Source organism: Centropristis striata, chromosome 16 (genome assembly GCF_030273125.1).
Source record: "Centropristis striata isolate RG_2023a ecotype Rhode Island chromosome 16, C.striata_1.0, whole genome shotgun sequence".
Lineage (NCBI taxonomy): Eukaryota > Metazoa > Chordata > Actinopteri > Perciformes > Serranidae > Centropristis > Centropristis striata.
In genome coordinates this window covers 26,653,240-26,676,932 of record NC_081532.1, presented here as the reverse complement: position 1 = coordinate 26,676,932, position 23,693 = coordinate 26,653,240, and the positions used below count along the sequence as shown (strand labels likewise).

Here is a 23,693-nt window from a genome sequence, read left to right as displayed (position 1 = left end):
AAGTTTTGGATTTCAATTTTGCTTTATTTCAGAGAAATAATTATATAAAAACCACTAAATCCAACTCAAAACCAAGCAGTAATTGCACTTACCACGGTCTGCTTTGGATATATATTTATATATTAATTGAAACATAAAAATAATAGAAATTATATGTTTATTTGAAAGGGAAATTATTATCTAGATAGTGATGAAGTAAAAAAGTGAGATAAACTTATATAATGACTTTAATATAACATTACTTCATAATATTAACCCTAAAATATGCACATCTTTGAATAGAGTGGTTAAACACTTAAATACACTGAAAACAAAATAATTTAAAAATGTTTATTCACTGAAAACAAAAAATAAAAGCTGAAAAAAGAAAACAACATTTAAGTTGTTGCTCTCTGTTTCTGTATTACTATTAGAACCTTTCACAGCAATGCAGAAACTACATTTTTGGGGTCAAAGGTCAAATAAATCATGTTTTTTTTTAGCATAGAAATTACATCATAAATACATAGTGTCATATGTACATAATGTATAACATAACATATAAGTAATACAATACGTGTCACTTACCTACCTATAACCCATTTGGCTGGCCAGTTAAAAATGTAAAAAAAAAAACTTTAAAGCAGTTTTTCTCAGTTTTACCTTTTGTGTAGTTAATGCAGTTAGACTTTGTAGGGCAGTATAGACACCTAACAGTGTACAATATGCACAATGTTAACTTAATAAATATTAAAAAGGCTTTGCTATGAAACCTATATTATAACATTCATAAGCACTTGGCAGATCTGGGCTAGTGAAATATTAAATATGCCACATAAATAACTAAATGCATACATATTGGAATGTACATATAAATGTTTAAAACTAATACCATTACTTCTGTACAGAAGCATAATGCATTCACTTGAGAAAAATAAGTGTTTTTGTTTTTCTGAATTAAAATCATGGGAAAAGTTTTCATGGGGAAAAAACACTCAGGAGAAACAGCAGACTTTACTTGACATTTTTTTAAGCCCTGCTTTTGCTATATTAATCTGATAATTACCCAAGTTTTTTGCCTTTATTCACAAAAGGAGCAGACACCCCCCTCCCTCTTCTCTTTCCGTAAATTATCTCATTCAGAAAAAATAATAATTCACTTCTATTACTACTCTAGTATATTTATTATATTAATTATATTATTAGCATTAAGCATCATATTTACATGCTTGCCATATATGAATATTACATTTTTTTTCCTCAGTCGCTTTGGTGCAATTCTCACATCACTATTAACATTTGAACAACAGTTAGTTCAACCTCCACAACATTTAGTCGTTTGTGCTCATCATAGTAGCAGTTTCTCATTCCTTACAACAAATTTTTGTGGACATGCATCAATTGCTTTCATACAACTTATAATAATTATCATATCTTATGTCATGTCAGTCAAAATGAACTATACTTGTGAATGCTGAATAGTCATTCCATATAAAACTAATAGTCCTCATTTCATTGCTTGAGTCATTACATACAAAAAAGTTGAACTTGTTGTCAAAATCTGTCAAGAAAATTTTATAAAAAATTTTAAATCTTTTTTTCTTTTTTTTTTTTTTACTGAAAATGTCTCAGAAATTGAACAATTTCTCTCAGGTGAACCTCAGCTTTGACTGATGAGAAGGGCTGTGTGAAGCATTGTTTGTAGAGAAGTGGCTTATCATTGGTTGCAATCACTCAGAGCTGAATCTCATAAACCCATAAACACTTATTAACAACATATATGAACCAAGCAGGACACAGTGTCGACCATTTCTACAACACTGTGATACTGTACTGTTACAGCTCCACCCAAAGGGACTTTATGTTTGTTGTAAATAAGGATTTTTTTTCCTTTTGCACAATGCTGTAAACAAATTAGAATTGCAAAGAGCATATGCAAGAAAAATTGTGAAACATACATAATCGGTGTGTTGTATTCAGTTAGTGTAACTTTACTGTAGTTTTCAAATGGCTGTGTAAATAGTATATAGTCTGTCTGGAGCATTTTCAGGTAATGTCAGCAAGATCTGACTCGTTTTTGCATTGAAAAAATTTACAGAGTAAATCTCTCATAGTGAAAACATGACAGAGACATTTGACTATCTTGTTCATAAACATGGTGTCAGGACTTTTCATCTTGATGACACTGACACTTTCATAGACATGAATACTTGCTTTTGAGGAATGAGCTATGATCCATTTTGAGCAAGTGACACGCTTTTGCAGGTTATCAACTAGGTTTTGCAGTTTGTACTAATTGTTTTGATAAATGCATTAACTGTGGTGCACATATAAATAGTGATGTGAGAAATGCACCAAAGCGACTGAGAAAATCTGTAAGCATACTTGAACCTGCAGAGAGGCCACAGCAGGGATGATTTAAAGGGTCAGGGATGTTCAAGATCAGCAGTGTTAAAAACACTAAAACTAGTTAACAGAATAACGTTACTAAACTAAACTGGGAAGTTAAAAACTAAAAACTTTAAGCTCGCATTTGTCTCCTTTAATCTGGTTATGAAAGCTCATTAAATCATGCCGGCTTACTTAAAACTGGACCAAACTATGAACACATGCGCGTCACCTTTTATGAGCTGAACACTGCCTTTTCCGTTGACGTCACATTGGCGGGAAGTAACAGCGAGTGTGTCAAATACAGAACAAGCAGCATTTTATACAGATATATTACTGTTAGCAAGACGTGAGGACAAGTAACGTTCACTGACCTACCTGAAACACTAGACAGCCCTTACCTGTAGCTAACGCCGAGATGTCTACGTCATCTGTGTCCAAGGTAACGCAACATTCTGTCGTTTTGTTGCATTAACTTTAGGAAACTAGACTGGTGTTGTGTTCTTACTGGTTTCCAAACTAACTGGTTACCGTTGCTAGTGTGTGCAGCTGTGTTCTGCCTCATTTGTCACATATTTAATAAACATTTAACTGGTGATTTCCAGGTCGCATCTCCATCTACTGTGGATAATATTGTTGTATAAGTGAACACTACATCATACCCACCTATAAATCAAAAGAAAGCATAAAAATATAATGTTTGCAAGATCGGTCAGAGCTGGATTCGAACTCACTACAACAAACTTTAATTGTTCATGAACCATCACCTCTACAGTCATGGAAAATATCATTAGCCCACCATTGTTTTCTTCAATTTCTTGTTCATCTAATGCCTGGTACAGCTAATGGTGCATTTGTTTGTACAAATATAATAATAACAACAAAAGTAGCTCATAAGAGTGTAATTTAAGAGCTGATATGTAGACATTTAACATGGTTTTATTGGTAATAACCAAAGTCATTATCAAGAAAATCATGGAAAATGTCTAGCTATCAGCTCTTTAATTAAACTCTTATCAGCTTTTTTGTTGTTATTATTATATTTGTCTAAACAAATGTACCTTTAGTTGTACCAGGCATAAAATTAACAAAAAATGGAAGAAAACAAAGGTGGGCTGATATTTTTTCCATGACTGTATGTTTATTAAATATGTGACTCATCTGCTAAATGTGGCAGAGAACAGCTGCAAACACCAGTAAGGGCACCAGTTAGTTCAGAAACCAGTAAGGACACAACACTGGCAGTCGTGGCACAACATGGTCCTATCAATGTTTACTTCATTTGTTTATGAAAATAGCTAGCTGGCTCTGTTTCTAACTCATGTCTGTTGATATTTCAGGGCTGCTTTGTTTTCAAGCCTAGTGCTAAGAAGAAAAAGAGCCTCAGTTTGGGTGAGCTGTGTTTATGTTTTTTTTTGTTTGTTTTTTAAATATAACCATTATTTCACATTCATTTATAGAACATATACAGCAGTAGTGCAGTAACAGAAGAAGCAGGGTAAACATTACAATATTAATATTTGAGAAACATCTAAATAATACAAAAATTAATACATATGAATATTTAATGCAATGAATAAATATGAATCAGTGAATTCTATATGTATGTGTATGTATGTGTTTATATGTGTGTATGTGTGTGTGTGTATATATATATATATATATATATATATATATATATATATTTTAATTTCTTCATTATGATTTCTTATTCTTGCATGAGTTTTATCCATGCTTGTTCTGTCAAAGCACTTTGTGAACGCTATTTTTAAATGTGCTATATAAATAAAGGTATTATTATTATTAGAAATAAAAAATGAAAATGATTACAATAGTAGTAAAAAATAATTATATATATATATATATATATATATATATATATATATATCTTGTTTTTAGCATTAGATATTGACTTGAAGTACATCTCCAGTTCTTTCATAAAAACACAAAAGAAAGGTTTCGCTTTGGCAAATTTACATTTATGGATTATAATTAGATTCATTAAATAATATTCTTTTTCAACTGAAATGTTACTCATTTTAAAACCAAAAAGTAAATCTTACAAGAGGAGCTTGAAGTCACAGGTGATATTATCGAAAATAAATCTGCAAATATCTTATAGCCACTGTTTACGGCTATATTTACATTTCCAAAACAGATGGATAATAGTCTCAGTATGGGAGTCACAAAAGGGACAATTTAGATCTAGATCAACATATTTGAATTTGACAAAAAAAGATGTCACCGGGTAACAACGCTGAATAATTTTAAATGACACTTCTTTCACCTTATTAACCACAAAGAACTTTTGAGGCAGGGACCATGTTTATGTTCACATAGTCTAGACGGAATTGTCCAAAAAGTGAAAGTGAGGAGCATTTATGGGTACAAGTCAGGAACTGGCCTACTTTACTTATTCCAAGGGTGCTGCATCCAAAAAAAAAGGTTCCCAAGCGAAATTTTGAGTTTTTGACTCTCATTTGCATATCAAAATGGCCGCCAAATTGCCCATCTTGCTCAAGTTTTTTGTAAGTAGGCAATCAAAGATGAGGAAATTAAGTTTCTGGATCTATAGTCTAGGGTCAAAACAAGGAGATAGTGGAGGCTCAGTGTCCTTTTTTGTGTATATATATATATATATATATGCAAAATACCAACTTTTAAGGTGAAATTAAGCAGTATTTGTGTCATTTTTTAAGGCCGACATAAATATTCAATCAATATCACTTTTAAATGTTCCAGTTGGTATTTAGCATATATATATATATATATATATATATATATATATATGCATAAAAAAGGCACTGAGCCTCCACTATATTCTTGCTCTGACCCTAGACTATAGATCCAGAAACTTAATTTCCTCATCTTGATTGTCTGCTTACAAAAAACTAAGGGGAAAATGGTCCAATGACTGAGCAAGATGGGCAATTTGGTGGCATTTTGATATACAAATTAGAAGGTCAAAAACTAAAAATTTTGCTTGGGAACCATTTTTTTTGGACTCAGCACCCTTGAGATATGTAAGGTAGGCCGGTTCCTGACTTGTACCCATAAATGCTCCTCACTTCTTATAGGAGGCCTTTATTCTGAAATCCGTCTAGACTAATAGGAGAGTGTCATCACTTGACGACGTTTCACTCACCTTGATGCCACCCACCCTTTCTCCACAGAGGATCATTTCATCAGTGGCTGTGAAGGGGCTGAGAACAGTGAAGAGAGATTTAAACTTTGTCAGGAGCTGTGGGACAAAATCAAGACAGACACAGAGGTAAGGACAGATAGTCAACATGTTGCTCATACAGCAGAATTAACAATGAAAAGTTGGCTTAAAAAGTTAGAAGTGATATATATATATATATATATATATATATATATATATATATATATATATATATATACACACACACACACTACAGGCCAAAAGTTTGGAAGCAACTTAAATATGTTCTTCACAATGGCTTTCTTAAAAAACGTATGGATCCTCTGGATGTTTGGATATGTTTACTGCATGATCAGACTTTTTTAACCTTTATTGAATTGAACCATTTTCCTCAATTCACCTTTAGGTATATATTGGTGTGACCAGACCGTTGCTGAATAAATGTTAACAAAAGAAAAGAAGGGCTTAGTTTTAATAATAACTTTATTCATATTTATATAGCACCTTTCAAAAACAAGTTACAAGGTGCTGTACAACAGAAATAAAACATTTCAAATACAATTTATTGACAACAACAAAATAAAACAACAAGAAGAAATTACATTTTTTTAAAAAAGTTTTAGGGTTGAGAAGATTTGGAAGAGTCACAACTTCAGTGCAAAAGTCAAAAACAAATCACAGTTTGCATTATTCACTTTAGCTCTTTGGCTTTTAAAGGTTTGGATACTAAAATCCCATAAATATAAATGTCCTTAGCAGTTGGGCATCATTCAGTTGTATTCAAGTCACTGAGATACAGTGGGAAACCCCCAAAAAAGAAGGAAAAAAAAGGAAATCAAATATAAAGTGGACGTTTCTTCAGCTTGTTATCTTGACAAAATCTGGTCTTAAAGGTCTGATGAACTGCACCCATCTTCAATCAATGTTTCATAAATATGAGAATTCTAATGTCTGTGCAGCTTCTGCTCATCTTTGCTGAACAAAAAAAATTCCAGTGTAAAGGAGATGGTAAACAGAAGCCTTAAGACACTAGCCCAGCCTTTTTTTTTTTTTAATTTATTGTTGTTTGCACTTAAAAAAACATACAATCGTTAGGAAATAACAGAACAAGAAAATGCGGGAAAGATCAAAACCCTCCCTCTTAAGTCTATAAGTAACTATACTTTACTTAAATTACATAGCTAGATGAAAATAAAAAAATACAAACAATTTAAACAAAACAAATACAAAGGTGTAGAACATCTATAGGGATTTTTTGAGCTTGGTCTTAAAAGTATTTAAAGAGGAACATGATTCTGTTAGATGTTTTTTGTCATTCCACAGCACTGCACCTTGATAAACAAATGAGAATTTGGCAACAGAGGTCCTACAGAAAGGAATATGTAAATCATTCTTTCTTCTTGTAAGATGTGCATGATAATGAGAATTAAACTCAAAGTAACTATGAAAAAAGTTAGGTAAAGATGCAGGAAGGCAAATTACTTCATACATAAGAACCCTGTTTGATACTTATTGACCTCATGAATTGTAAGTAGTTGCAATTGTTTAAATCAGCTGTTCTCAACCTTGGGGTCGGGACCCCAATTGGGGTCGCGAGATGATTTCTGCGGGTCGCCAAATCATTTTGTAAGTCAGCTCTGTCTCCACTGTGTTAAAGTGTTCATGTGTTTTAGTCTTTTTGGTCACTTAATGTCTTTTTTTTGGTGATTTTGTGGAGTTTTTTAGTGATTTTGTGTCTTTTTTGGTAATTTTGTGTCTTTTTTGGTAATTTTGTGTCTTTTTTTGATCATTTTGTGGTCAATTTGTGTCTTTTTTGGTCAATTTGTTTCCTATTTTTGGTCATTTTGTGTCTTTTTTGGTCATTTTGTTTCTTTTTTGGGTGATCTGTGAGATTGTGTTCAGTTAGCGGGGGTCGCGGACAACATGCATGTTAAATTGGGGGTCGTGACTCAAAATTTGAGAATTAGGTTGAGAATTACTGGTTTAAATAATGGTTTAGTTGGGGCTAAATAAGAAGAGTTAGTGGCAATTCTTACAAAGGATTTTTGAAATCTATGAATTGCCTGTAAATAAGAATGGTAAGAGCTCGCCCAAATTATATTACAGTAAGATATGTAAAGATAAATTAAACTGTAATACAATGTTAGAAGTGTGCTCTTTTTCAAATGGTGTTTAACCCTTTTTATAATGCCCAACGATTTTGAAACCTTTTTAACAGACAAGTTCACAATGATTCTTAAAACTGAGTTTTTCATCAATGTAGACATGTTCTCATAATCAATTTCTGAATTTGAATTTGGTTGAATGAATGAATAAATAAAAGTTGAACGAATATTTTTTTTTCTGCCTGTAAGGTTTTACAGGATGAGCTCAACAGGAACATTTTGGACAGTTTGCTGGACTTCACAAGGAAATGCTCGACCACTCGCCAACACAGTGACTGGGCGTCTCAGATGAGGGCCAGTGAGATTCCCACAGCGGCTCTGGTGCTCGGTATGTCGCACGCTTATAATAGTTTTGGATTTTTCATTAGTTTTAGTTTTAATTTCGTTGTCAATTTTGAGTTTGAGTTTATTTATAACTGACAATACATATAAAAAACAGGGACAATACATATTAATGAACATATACATGTAAATATGCAAGATTATAGCCAACAGCTAATTTCCATCTTTAGTCCCTTTGGCAGGTTGATGTCAATACCATAACAATAAAATCAATAAAACATCAATAACAACAAGTTGGCAGTTGGCCTTCATGGCCAGAATGAGCAGGAGGAGAGAAAACGTGTCCTTGAGCACAATAGAACAGAAAATAAAAAGAGAAGCAAGAACAATGAAAAGTATAGTGGATCATGGAACATACAGGTCAAGGGTCAGAGGTCAGGGGTCAAGGGTCAGGGGACCAAACATATTTCACTAGTGTTAAACGCTATGTTTATTATATCTATGCAGAGTGCTGAAGTGTTAAAGTGTTAGGTGCGTAATTATATTGCAGATTGCCTGATTTTACAGTAAATATAAAGTGCTATTTTAAATGCACAATAATCAATACACATTACATTTATTAAATACCAGCAATGGTAATTTTATGATATTGGGAGTACCCATTTTTAAGAATATAAAGTGCATCTTGCCTTGCACGTAGTCTTAATACCTAAAAAGTATGTACTCAGTAGAAATTGCGGATGGTACCCCAACAATTAGCTAACATTAAAACAATTTTTGTTTTCAAATTCAGTTAGTTTTAATTCGTTTTTAGAGAGAGTTTGCTAGTTAGTTTTAATTTGTTTTTATTTTTTGGGAAAATACTTAGTTTTAGTTTCGTTTTTATTAGTTTTAGTGTTAGTTTTAGTTGTTTTGTAATGGGGTATTTTTTAGGTGTGAGATTCAAAAAAGTCACAATAAATGTTTCCTTAATTTCCTTTGTCTGATCCATCTCAGCCCCGATAAGTTTATTAAGTCATAAAACCAAAAAGGGTTTACGTATGAAAAAAGTTGACAAAGACGAACACGAAGGACATTTTTAGTTATAAGTCAGTCATAATGACTTAAGTTAGTTACAAGTTAGTCATAATTTTAGTCAGTTTTGTAACCACACAATACAGTTTCAGTTAGTCATCGTTTTTTTTAAAAACTCTCGTTTTCATATTTATTTCAGTTATGGAAAATGTTTTTTCCTTTCTAGTTTTCGTTAACTATAATAACCTCGGTATGTTGCTGACGAGGCAGTAACGTACGATATTTACTGATTGCTTATCCAAGCAACAGTCGATTTAGAATATCACGGAAACAAATCATTTCCACTCTTCACCAGTCTTGTGTTATTTAGTTTAGTTTAGTTTATTATTAAGATCCCCTTTAGCTGCAGCAAAGCCACAGCTATTCTTCCTGGGGTCCAACAGTATCAAATATACAGTTGAAAACACAAAACATAATAAAAATAAAAAACAAAACAAAAATTATTCACATATTAATCCATATTACACACATTTCTACATATATGTATACATCATTACAAAATCTACTAACACATAATACATATGTTGTATATACACATTTGTTCTACAGCATATACATTATAATAACACATATCATATATCTATAGAAATATACTACATACATATAAATATACCATGTTTTCTTATTTTGATAAATACTGTTTTATTAATATTTTGAATTGCTTTATGTTAGTGGTGAGTTTGATATTTTTCAATATGTGTTATGAGGTTTTTTCCTGAGGATCATCCAGCTTTACTTTGCCTTTGATATCCTCCAAAGGTGTGAACGTCCCAGATCACGACATGACCTTCCAGAGTCTGTCGGAGCTGCTCCAGCAGTCAGTCAGTCCTCATGTGGCCTCTGTACAGGCCAAAGAGTGTGGAGGTGAGCAACTCTGAAGAAACATATTAGAATAGTAATAGTAGTAAATGTGTTAAACCAGGGCTGTCAAACTCAAATACACAATGGGCCAAAATTTAAAACTTGAATAAAATCGCGGGCCAACATTGAACAAATTAACCTTTTAATATATACCAAACATGTTTTGCTTTAACATTAAATATGGAACCAGCAACGCTTATAAACATACAATATATAACTAAATAGTGCAGACATGCAAAATCAAATTTCAAATAAAAAACACATCAATGTCATTAATTTATTAAATAAAAATTAAATAAAAATCGTATGCCTCTTTTCTATTTGCATCATTCTGATTTAAATATCAAAATAAAGTTTTTCAACAGGTTAATACATTTAAAAATAAAATAACAATAATAAATCTAGTATTAGTGGTAAATGCGCCGTATAATACCGGTAGGTCAGCTTTTATAGTACAATAATTATATAATAATTTGGTATTGCCTCTATTTGACACCCCTGTGTTAAACTGTGGTCCAAGTGGGTTGAATATGTTAATCTGGAACAGACAGAAGTACTGTAAGGATGACCCTGTAATGCTGTTTTGTACTGTAACATTGTACTATGTTTTATTGGGTCTAATGATTAGTTTTTATTACTTATATTTCATTTTGAAACTCCATGGTGGATAATTTCTTTTTCTTTTTTTCTATTTGCTCTTTTACATATGTCTACCTTTCCCAGTTTGTTCAAAGTTCTCAAATTTAATACGTTTAACTTTCTGTATCTTGCTTCTTGTTTTGTAAACCAAAAACCTTGATTGTGAGTGGCAGAAATGCTATTGTATATTGTCTGAAAGTAAGCATTGTATGATAATGCTCTCACAAAATAAAAATAAAAAATGTAAAAAAAAAAAAAAAAAGAATAGTAATAGTAGCGGCATAATTGTTATTTTGTTATGTTTTGTCTTTATACTGTTTACTTTATCATTTCAGCATTGAAGCATTTGATGAAGAAGGTCCTGGAGAAGTTTACAGGCTCAGTTGTGACTGTGGATGAAGATGAAGAAGAGGAGAGCAGTGGTCAGCTCCACAGGAGCGTGCACTGCTCCCTCAGTACACTCTGTGATTGGTACAATGCAAAGACAAGGGTGGGACATTAAAGCATAACTACTGTACATTTGCAGTTATAGTCTAGACGGAATTGTCCAAAAAGTGAAAAAGAGGAGCATTTATGGGTACATTCATCTCATTTGCATATCAAAATGGCCGCCAAATTGCCCATCTTGTTCAGTTGTTGGACCATTTTCCCCAAGTTTTTTTGTGAGTAGGCAATCAAAGATGAGGAAATTAAGTTTCTGGATCTATAGTCTAGGGTCAGAGCAAGAATATAGTGGACGCTCAGTGTCTTTTTTATGTATATTTATATATATGCAAAATACCAACTTTTAAGGTGAAATTAAGCATTATTTGTGTCATTTTTTAAGGCCGACATAAATATTCAATCAATATCACTTTTAAATGTTCCAGTTGGTATTTTGCATATATATATATATATATATATAGACATAAAAAAGACACTGAGCCTCCACTATATCCTTGCTCTGACCCTAGACTATAGATCCAGAAACTTAATTTCCTCATCTTGATTGTCTACTTACAAAAAAACTAAGGGGAAATGGTCCAAAGACTGAGCAAGATGGGCAATTTGGTGGCCATTTGATATACAAATTAGAAGGTCAAAAACTCAAAATTTCGCTTGGGAACCATTTTTTTTGGACTCAGCACCCTTGAGATATGTAAGGTAGGCTGGTTCCTGACTTGTACCCATAAATGCTCCTCACTTCTTATAGGAGGCCTTTATTCTGAAATCCGTCTAGACTATTAGGTGCATAAAAGAGTCTGATTAGCTGAAGCTACTTTCCTCTCTTGTATTCAGAAATCATCTACTGGTACTCCTGGAAAAAAGCGTAGCTCTCCAGTCAGAGATGACCCTCAGCAGCCTCCCATTGTCATCATTTTCAAAGACTTCGAGGCTTTCAACCCAAGAGTTCTTCAGGACTTCATTCTCATCTGCAGGTAACTACAGACCAAGGTTATCATAGTTAATGAGAACTAACGAAATAACGAAAACTAGAATTAAAAAAACGATAACTAACTGAAACTGTATTTATCGGTGACAAAACTTTTTCTGGTGATGCATCTTAGTGTTATAACATCTTCTCTTTTATTTATTTACTACTATTTATTGGTCTGTATATATATATGTGTGTGTAAAAATATATGTGTATATATATGTATATGTATATGTGAATATATACATATATATGTATGTGTATATATATGTATATATATATATATATATACACACACACACACACACACTACTGGTCAGAAGTTTTAGAACACACCAACTTTTCCAGAATTTAATTGAAAATGATGCAGTTTAATGTCTCAGTGTACTCTGAAATTAATGCACATTTGCAACATTTAAAATTCTTTATTGAGCATGATAGTGTTTTGAAAGTAAAAAAAAGATTCAAAATCACATTTTATGTTGGACTAAAGGACTAAAAAAAGACACAAAATGACTAAAAAAAGACACAAAAAGACACAAAATGACTAAAAAAAGACACAAAATGATTTACAAAGACATGAAAACAATTAAAAAGTGGACAAAATAGCCCGAGACTCCATAGAGTTAAGTCGTTTATCCACTTCTTGTTTCCTGAAAAAAGGCCTTCTTGTATAATTCTGAAATGTACATTATTTGTCAGTTTTGGTTAACCTTACCTTTTTTTATTTACCTCTGGCAGTTCACCACTTACCTTTGTACCCTTTCAAGCTGTTCATTTGACTTGAACTGCTTGAATTTCAATAAAAAACTGAAAGAATTGGGGTGTTCTAAAACTTTTGACCGGTAGTGTATATATATATATATATATATATATATATATATATAGATATGTGTGTATATATATATATATATAGATATGTATGTATGTGTATATATATATATATATATATATAATCATGCTCAACTTCTTAATTATTAATTTTTATTTTTATCATTTTTATCTAGCTTTTTTAAAAAAAACTTTGTCATTATTTCCTTTTTTATTATTATTTATTTTTATTTTATCTTACCTTACTTTATTTTTTATTTAATTTATTTCTAAGCTGCCTCCAGTGTTTCCTCACTGCTCCATGTTGAGATGGAGCTTCCAGTTTGTGCTTTGTTTATAATGGGATGGTGGATGGAGGGTACTGGGGTGGAGGGTTGGGGATGGGCGGAGGAGGTTTGCTTGTTTCTGTGTTTTGTTATTATTATTATTATTATTATTACTTTCTCCTTTTGTATGTAAAGCACTTTGTGTTGCATCTCTTTTGTATGAAAAGTGCTATACAAATAAAGTCTGATTGATTGATTGTTAAGAGAATATCTGCTACAGTTTTGGTTCAGCTCTGTAATTAGAAATGTTAAAACTTCCCATTCTGCAGCCGGTACATTGAACGCCTCCCGCTGATGTTCATCTTTGGTATCGCCACATCACCCAGCACCATCCAACACATGCTGCCCCACTCCGTGTCCTCCCTGCTGTGTATCGAGCTCTTCCAGTCCCTCTCCTGTACACAGCACCTGGCCACAGTCATAGACAAGGTAACACAGACAAGATGCATTCAGGACTGGAGCCTTTTCATTATCTCTTAGAGAGATTTTATTGAGGATTTAGATCTTGTGTTAAGCAGCCTAATTAAACCTCTGAAGTCCAGGAGATTTTGTTTCAAATTTGTCAACTTCCTATGCATTAATTTCTGTCTCTGTTCAGCATCTTTCAGTCTGTCCTTACATCACATGCATGGCTCCTTTTTCTCCACACAAACTTGGCTATCAGTCAGATTTTTCATTTTATTTTACCCAATAAAAAGGTAATTACAAAAAAAAATTGTATTTCACACTAAAAGAGTTTTAGTATGATAGTGTTAGTTAGGCTATTGTGTTAGTGTTAAGTTATTGCATGATGGAAGAGGTTGCAGCCAAATTATGGCCACCAAACTATTTACAACGAAATTGCATTTAATATCTAAAATGATCTTCTAAAAATAAGGATAATATGGATTATCTAAATGACTATTCTTATTGTCATTTGGGCTTCTTCCATAACACGAGTTATGGGTTTAATGTTTATTAATTTTACCTAATTTTAAACATTTTTATTAGCCCCGCCCCCTGGCCATCTGTCATTTTACAAAAGCAGCTCTGGGCGAGGCAAGTTGAGGGCTTTAAGGGTTTAGTTTAAACTAATGCATGATAATGTTATGTTACGGTATCTCTTGTTTTTGTCACATCTGGCTGTTTTTGTATCATACATGCTGGTAATACATCGCTAATGGGCCTTGCAAAGCTACAAAACATTTCATATACACTACAGGCTAAAAGTTTGGAAGCAAGATCAAATTTGTACAAAAAAAGTACAAAAATAGTTTCATTGCTATACTTTGCAACAAAATAAATATGATTATAATATAAGCGTCACTTATTAGACACAGGTGTCTATGGAAATGTACCATTTTTTTTACTATTTATACACACAAAAACAGCAGAATAAATAATAAAGCTACAAAACAGTCCATTTGCATGTAAATTAAAACAGTAATAGTTTTCATTGTAGAAAGAAAATTCACAATTTCAAAATGGTCTAGAAACATAAATGGCACACTGTGAAAGCTCCTATGATGCACTTTCAACTGGCTTTCTCAGCTTGTCTACAAATGATATATAAATCAAGTTATTACTGTAAATAAAACATGTGTATTTTCAATAAATAGATGGACTCCAGAGGATTAAAAACAACCTTTCAAAGACTTTGAAAACCCCAGGAAGTTGATTGTATTTTTCTCTTGTCGTCTCTGTCTCCAGTTGATCCTGACTCCTAAGTTCCCTTTTAAGCTCAACGGTAAAGTGATGCAGGTGCTGATCAGCATCTTCCTCTACCACGACTTCTCAGTGAGAAACTTCATCAAGGGCATCCAGGTACAGAGGAGCTTCTGAGGACTTTATCCAGATCTTATCTGTGTATCCTCTGTCTGCACTGCTTGTCTCTTCGCCTGTAGGTCTTATTCAGATTGTGATGACAAATCTTTGTGCTTTGTGTTGGTGCAGCTGGCCCTACTGGAGCACTTTCACTCCCAGCCTCTCAGTGTCCTGTGCTGTAAGAAGGAGGAGGCTCTGCTTAATGTGGTGCAGCTCGGCCACCAGGACTTGGAGAGGATCAGGAACTTGCCGTCATTCAAGAGGTACAGTTTGGTTTTCACGTGTGCAATGAGTCGTAAAGGTGCTTCACTGGTTTATTTGCATTATCTCTGTTTACATCCGACCACATTACGCCTAAAAAGGAAATAAGTTTTAGGGTTGAGAAGATTTGCAAGAGTCAAAACTTCAGTGCAAAAGTCAAAAACAAATCACAGTTTGCATTATTCACTTTAGCTCTTTGGCTTTTGAGAGTTTGGATACAAAAATCCCAATAAATCTCAACTGTGTTCATATCTCTGACATAATACCACAGAAATGGCTAGAAAGAAGCAGCTGAGTGAAGAAACAAGAGTACTTTATACATTAAGGAAAGAAGGTTACACAAAGTCTACAATAAAAACCCAAATACCTGATAATTATAGTAAAAATGTGTTCTATTAAGTGACTCTTTATGTAATAATCATGATTATTTTGTTGCAAAGCATAGCAATGATGATCTTTTTTTGTACAAATTTGTTCTTGCTTCCAAACTTTTAACCTGTAGTGTGTGTGTATATATATATATATGTCTTATTTTTTATATTCTTATTCTGTTTTCTATATCTGTGTCTGTATCTTGAGCTGCTGTGAAACTAAATTTCCCCACTGTGGGATAAATAAAGTCATATCTTATCTTATATCTTATCTTTCACACCTGTAAAACTTATATAGATCAATTATAAGATCGCTTCTTGAACAGATCTCATGATCAACAGATAGTTCAGCTTTTGAGTAGTGCTAAAATTCACATATTTTCTATCATACCACCTCCGTTCAGTTATTTGTTCCTCATCAGATTTTCATACCAGCCCAAATGAATTGTACAAACCAGGCAAATGGACCTGATCTAGCTTTATCCACAGGCTAGGTGAAAGCAGACATTATACGGGTACTTCCAAAGGTATTTTTTATGTGCTTTACTTGCTTGTTGAATGGTGTGTTTTCAAATGTGAAACTTGGCCTTTAAATCAAGTCTAACCTGTGTTTTTTCCCCAGGTATGTAGAGAAGCAGGAAGCTCAGGAACAAGTGAATCTGGTCACAGATGACACTCACCTAAAGGTGCATTCTTTGTTTTTATCACTACACTTGAGGCAGTAATTAGTGCTCATTCCTGGACAGAATTTAACACCTTAGGTTTTTTCTGTTCTTAAGGAGGTGTGCCAAAAGCTGATAAAAGACCTCCGCAAATACCACAAGAATTATTATCCCACCCTGAGGTGCCTCCACACTCTGACCTCAGCGTTACCTCGGTACCCCCTCGGAAAACAGGCAAGAAATCACAAAATGACATTTTCTTGTGGTATTGAAGTTGTGACTGTAAGCAAGTTTTTCAAGTAAAACTGAATTATCTGTGTGTTCCAGATCAGAGAGCTCCATTTAATATGTCTGGAGAAGAACGTGTGGGAGAATGAGGATTACGAGTCGGCCATGAAGCTTCTGAAGTACGTTTGGATATTCATCCTGTGTCACAACAACATAATTGGCTTTAACTGTAGGCACTTTGATCAATGCCCACTGTTAAGTTATAGTCCTAAAGCCATCCACTTTTTTTCATAATCACGTCCCTTTTGACATTTTCCCACTAGATGGCAACATATTCCAGGATTTTTGGATAAATACTGCTCCTCCTGGTGGCCAAATAGACATTAATATACAGTTGTTTTTTTTAAACTTTATTGAGAAATTCAAATAAAGTCAGAACATTCATGTCGGATAGAACAAACCAAGACTGGCATCAATGTTTCCAAATATTTCTTGAATTATGTTACATTTGTTATCAATTGTTTTAATACATTCAAGGTAGTTATTGAATTCAATTTCAAAAGCAGGAAAGAAAGGTCGACCTTTGGAAAATTTGGCCTTGTGAATGTGGAATTTCGCCATTAGAATAATCCTTAATTAAGTGTTGAATTTTCCTATCTTTATTGCTATAATGTAAAAGTATATCTATGGGTTTCAAATTAATTGATAGGTACATTAATATACAGTGAAACTGCAGTACCTTTGTTGTTTGACACTGGTTTTCTATTGTGAGCAAACCAAAAACGACCCAGTCTGGAGCTGGAGCCGCTGTACTATTCAATTGTAAACCGTGCATGCTTTCCCTCCAGGATGCTGGCTAAAGATGAGCTGATCAGTTTGCTCCAGAGGTGTGCAGATATTCTGCAGCCTGCCAAGTCAAAGAAGCTGAAGAGCGCTTGTGTCCAGCTGGAAGACATGCTCGCCAAATTTAAGCAGCTGGACAGTAAGTAGTAAAAAATGACTTTATCCTCTGATTTATAGACTCTTACTTTCCCTCATTTTGTGTCCACCACCTCTTTTCCCAAATAGTTCCTGAAGTAGTGAATACACAGCACTCCTTCAAAAATGATTTTCTTGCTTTTAACAGCTGCTGAACCCGCCCCCAGTGTGGACGACACGCTCACCTCTCCAGTGAAAGATCTTCAAAAGAAAACCGACCTGTTCCAGCTGAAGAAGGTTTTTATAGGTTTTGTGAAGAATGTTATCGTCAATGCGTTTCTGTGAAGAGATTCTCCACTTAACTGATGTGTTTGAGCCACGAATTGTCTGGTTATTCCCATGTATCCTAGGCACTGCTGGAGATGAACGAGTCCAGGAGAGCCAAGAAACTGAGTCCGTTCGAGGCTCTGCGGAAAGAAGCTCTTGACTTTTTCGACGGCTTAGTGAAGTACGATTTATTACGTTCTTGCTCTGCTGAAATAGTAATAATTTGTACAATTAAAGAGATTGTTTGGACCTTTTGAACTGGTATTGTATCAGGTGCTTACCCGTAGTCGGTAAAGCAGGATATTGCTTAGTTTCTTAATTTCCTTTCCAACATGTGTCTCCCACCCAGGAGTCACCTGTCCCCCCCAGAGTCTCAGACACTGTATGAAGTTTGCTACTACACTTCTTCTGCCGCCGTGAGACGCCACCTCAACGCAACACCTCGCACCTCCATCCAGGCAGCACTCAACTGTCCCTACTATTACCTTCAGGTACACGTGCCTCATCTTCATCTTATCGATAGTGAAACACGAGGAGAAACTGAAAGCAACTAAAGTGCTCGTGGCGGAAGCTAAAGAGAATTCACCGCACAATCAGAGGTCTAAAAGAACCACCCACATTAACACGGCTGAACCGCTAATAAAACATGGATAATGCTGGGTTTACACTAAACGATTTCCCCAGTCCCAGACTAAAAACTGAAAATTCTTTAGTAAATCTCTGAGTTTTACTGGAGTCACTGCGCTCCCCTCATCTCCATGGTTACGTGGTAGTAATCTGCTCTGTTTTATATCAGTCTTTTCCTAGTCTTGGGTTTGGATCATATCAAACATGTTTGATATTATCTCAAGTCTCAGTGACGTAACACAATCACCAACCAATAGATGAGCGGGGGAAAGGTCCCCGGTTCCAGACCGGCCAGTAAAACCACTAACACAGGAAAAAGGAACATCACAATAATGCCTCAATAAAAATATAGTGATGTCATATGTTTAGATGTTTCTTAGTAAAGAGAACAGTAAGGAGACCCAGTTAAAATGTATCAATAAATGTATACATAAATAAGTAATAAATAATTGATGATTAATGTATGATTAACTAAATGAAAGTTGATAGAGCTGATAAGTCTAATTATTCTTATTAAACAAATTATAATTAAATAGGACATAAATGTATATCATGATTTGTTTTCTAAATGTTCCTTTCCTTTATTCTTCCTTATATCTATTTTTACCGTGAAATTGTCAACTTTTCATGTCAGAAAAGGAAATCTAGTTGTAGTCTTGTAAATAGTGACCCTGCAAGATTCACAGTCTTTGTAGAATCTCAGTTTGAGACTAGGCCGGGACAAAAGTCTTGCAGGAGTCTTTCCAAATCTTTTCAAAGTCTTCTGGTGTATAGGTAGCATTATGCTAAACTATAGCAGCTCGGTCTCTTAGGTCAAACATCTTCTATCTGTACCACGTTCCCGTCTGAAAACACGCTGTGATCCATCATTTGAATATGTGGCACCCAAACTCTGGAGCTCTCTGTCTCTCCCCCTACGGTCTGCCATTTCTGTGCACTCTTTTAAAAATCACCTTAAGACCAGATATCTTTTTAGACAGGCATTTGGATGACCACCATGCATTGAACATACTATTTTATAAATGTATGTTTCATTGTGTTTTAGCTGTGTCTGTTTTCTTTCTTTTAATCTTCTGTAAAGCACTTTGTGATTTTATCTGTGAAAAGTGCTATTTGAATAAACTTAACTTACTTACTTACTTAATCTGTGGAGGAAGAAGAGGTTAGGAATCAGACTTGTAACGGTGGGTTGCCGGTCCAAATCCCAGAGCTGACAGGTCCCCCCCACTGGTGTGTGGATCTGTGTGGATGGGTTAACCCTTTATCAGGCGAAGAACTATATTTGGTAACTTCAGTGGATATCAAAATGGGGTCGAGAAAAAAGTTGCAAATTTACTAGATTAAAGTGGCAAATCTACAAGGAAAAAAAGTTGCAGATTTAAGAGATTTAAAGTGGTGAATCTGTGAGAAAAGTTGCTTTTTTTCCCCACTTCTTTCTCATAAATCTGTGACTTTTTTCCACGTAGATTTGCTACTTTAAATCTCTTAAATCTGCAACTTTTTTTCTTGTAGATTTGCCACTTTAATCTAGTAAATTTGCAACTTTTTTCTCAAAATATGTTTATTTTTTTATTTTGGATATCCTCTAAAGTTACCAAATACGGTTCTTCGCCTGATAAAGGGTTAAATGCAGATGTTGAATTTCCCCATTGTGGAATTAATAAAGTAAGTAATCTTAATCTTCTCTCTCCCTCCAGAATGAGCGTCTAAAGACTGAAGATGGGTCTGTGTCTAATGCTGCTCCTGATATCTGCATCGCATACAAACTCCATCTGGAGTGTGGCCGGCTGATTAACCTCTACGACTGGCTGGAAGTGAGTTAATATACTGAATAATGCAGTGGTGGAATGTAACTAAGTACATTAAGGGCGTTTTCACACCTGAAAGTCCGAACCAAGGTCCGTGTTCTGTTACATTGTCTACATTTGGTCCTGTTGGTTTTGGTTTCACACTGCAAAAGGAATAACGGACTTTACAAGACAATTCTACTGGACACGTCATCTCTGACGTCAGTGTTACTTCCTTAACATGTTTACACAAAATGAATCCAGCGAGCCACCTTTTACCTGTGCTAATACTTTTGCTGGTCTTTTGCTACCAGCAGCACCAGCTAAATGAGCAATACGTGAGAGTGCTTTATATTCACAAGATGAGCCTCCTCATCATGAGAAACTGTATCGCTGTCGACAGGAGACGAGGAGAAAATGGTTTGCAATCCTGCCAGTTATGGCAAAGTCTTTTCCTGTACCGTAATTCGAGAGCAGAAGAAGAAAAAAACTTCCTGTCATTGATATGAAGGTCCGAACTATAAAAAAAGTTGTTTTCACACTGCAAAAGGTTCGGACCTTGGTTTGTTTCGTCCGGACCGAGACCACCTCTTTTGGTCGGACCAAACTTTGGTCCTTTGGTGCATTTCACACCTTGAATTTAGGCTCGGATCAAACTGAAAAGTTCTAAAGTCCGGACCAGACGAGATAGGTGTGAAAGCCCCCTAAGTCACTTTAAACTTCTCCTCAATTACATTTTAGAGGCAAATACTGTACTGTGCTGTTTAAGGTAAGGTAAAACTTTAATGTCCCAGCTGGGCAATTTGATTTACAGACAGTAGTATATAAGAAAAAATAATAAATACAAGTACAACATACACACAAGTGCAGTAGTGCACACAACACAGTTCCCAATTATCGCTCACTGTTAAATGAAGTAGGATTATAAGAAGCATAACATCCTGACTTCATTGCTTTTTAATAGTTGAGTCCACTACATTTAGCTGATTTAAGCAAGAGTTAACATAAAAAACATGATCAATTTAAAATGATTACACATTTTTATGAATTAAACCACATAACAGTATATAAAGTAGTTAAAATAAGACCTACCTTGACCATAGTAAAATACTACTTACATACAGTATGAGTCAAAAGTTTGGACATGCCTTCTTATTCAATGGTTTTTCTTTATTTTTGTTATTTTCAACATTGTAGATAAACAGTGATGACGTCATCATTATGAAAGAACACATATGGAATTATGTAGTGAAAAAAAGTGTTAAACAAACCAGAATATGTTTTATATTTTAGATTCTTGTGTTCCATCAAAGTTGTTTTTTTTATATATTAACCTACAATGTAGAAAATATAATAAAAATAACGAAACCCCACTGAATGAGAAGGTGTCCAAACTTTTGACTGGTGCTGTAAATGCATTGAAAAATAATAATCCAGTCATATATACAGAATATATAAAACAATTTGAATGGGTCCACACTGCATAACAAGTATTTTTATTGTTGATACTTAAGTTAATTTTGATGCTGATACTTGGAATATTGTGATATTTGTCTAATGATGTAATTCAGCTATATGAATGAAGAAATGATGATGTTAACACGTTAACAGCACCTTTAACCCCGCAAACTTTGATGTTTTCGGGTTTGTTTTCATGCTGTTGAGAAGTCTTTATTGATCCGGGGATCAATGTGTCACGTTATTGATCTGAAAATCGAATATCCGCCCAGAATGAACTGGAAACTAACATGAATGTAAAACCTGTTGTTTGTGTTCAGGCCTACTCCACCGTGGTCTCTGCTGCCGAGGGCAACGATCCAGAGTCTGACAACTTTGGGAAAGTGGATGATGTCAAACAGTATCCTTTGGTAACTTTATCTACAAGTGTTTTCTTGTTTTCCATCATTCCAAAGCTCTGTTGTAATTAGGGAAGAGGATTAGGGCCAGGTAGGAGAAAAGAAATCATTAAGTTTGAGGAAAACGTCGAAATACAATGTTGAGAAAATGTGTATAGAATAAATAATATCATGCAATATATGTCCAAAAAAACCACATAAACTACATAAAAGCAGATTTTCCCCAAAACAATAGTTGTGGTAACCTACTACCAAGAGTAGCTCATTTATGTGTCGGGGGATTTTAGCACTACTACACCTTAAATATTGTGGTTATTGCTCATTTATGACATTTATGAAAGTCAGGTTGGAGCTTGCAGTCTACCTAACTGTTCAGATAGATGTCTTTCTCTAAAACAATGTACCCCTGATGACTTATTGACACGAATCTGTGAGTATCTTTCCAACTTTACTGAACTTTACTCTACTTTATAGTTGTCATTTCAATTTTTTTCTTGAAATCGTATTTCAACTTTATTCTCGTCATATCGACTTTATTCTCATTTCAACTTTATTACCGTCATATCGACTTTATTCTCCCTATTTTGACTTTATTCTCGTCGTATCAACTTTATTCTCCTTATTTCAACTTTATTCTCATATCAACTTTATTCTCATATCGACTTTATTCTCGTCATATCGACTTTATTCTCCCTATTTCAACTTTATTCTCATCATATCAACTTTGTTCTCGTAATATCGACTTTATTCTCCCTATTTCAACTTTATTCTCATATCGACTTTATTCTCATCATATCGACTTTATTCTCATCATATCGACTTTATTCTCATCATATCAACTTTTGTATGAATAGGGAGCTATTTCAACTTCATTCTCATATCAAATTTAACTTTATTCTCGTCATATCGACTTTATTCTTGAACTGCATATGACTAAAAGGAAAAATCCTCATTTTTTCGTCCTACCTGACCCCGGTCCTCTTCTGAACATAATACGTCCTAAGAGATGTTTTTTCACTGTTCTTTCATGACAGATGAGGTGGTCAGTGGTGATTTAGTATAATCCACAGTGGAGTCATTTTGTTCCTTAGCCTGTTCTCCAGTGCTCGTTTCATCCGGGCCGTGTCCGAGATGGAGTTTCTGGGCTTCATCAAGTCCACCAAGCAGAAGACTGACCACGTGGCTCGTCTCACCTGGGGAGGCTGCTGATCCGGCACCAAAAAAAAGAAACCAGGCACTTCTTTCTCTCTCTGGAGCTGTAGTCTCCTTTATTAAATTTGTCATGAATTTATATTTTGTAATGTATTTTCCCCTCAAATAAAATATGCGAGAAGTCTGATAATCATTTATTTTTATTCATAGCTGTGTATTAAGCAAAACACATTGTACCTTTATCATGACAGAGTACTGGATGTTCCACAAAACATTTCTAGCAGTATCTGCTGGTCAGAATCTCTAAAACCTTATCTAGGTACGGTGGAGCCAATATGTTTGTATACTGAAGGCACAGCTTAAATACAGATGCATAGTATACATTTAATTTAATGGTGGGAATAGGGAGCAAAGAAGGAGGGATGGATGGGTTCAATGAATGGCTACTTGGGTTTATCTGATGAGTGGGGAGGGGTACAAATGGAAAAGAAGGTTGGAACCACTGGTGTAATTAACTTCACTTGAGTCAACATTATTACAACAAACATGGACATCAGTTGATAAAAACATACCAGTATC

At 34.3% G+C, this 23,693-nt stretch overlaps 1 protein-coding gene across 1 annotated transcript; it reads left to right on the top strand.

Annotated features, from left to right (window-relative positions):
• The first annotated feature begins 2,651 nt into the window (after positions 1–2,651).
• On the top strand, positions 2,652–23,294 carry orc3 (origin recognition complex, subunit 3). The gene is made up of 20 exons (XM_059352646.1): positions 2,652–2,809; positions 3,708–3,759; positions 5,541–5,638; positions 7,885–8,023; positions 9,811–9,915; positions 10,887–11,041; positions 11,830–11,969; positions 13,392–13,551; positions 14,812–14,925; positions 15,055–15,188; positions 16,180–16,243; positions 16,337–16,453; positions 16,547–16,626; positions 17,296–17,429; positions 17,574–17,662; positions 17,776–17,873; positions 18,042–18,183; positions 20,017–20,133; positions 21,885–21,964; positions 23,066–23,294. The coding sequence occupies exons 1-20, from the start codon at positions 2,786–2,788 to the stop codon at positions 23,169–23,171; spliced, it is 2,148 nt and encodes a 715-aa protein (XP_059208629.1). The 5' UTR covers positions 2,652–2,785; the 3' UTR covers positions 23,172–23,294.
• Positions 23,295–23,693: the final 399 nt, after the last annotated feature.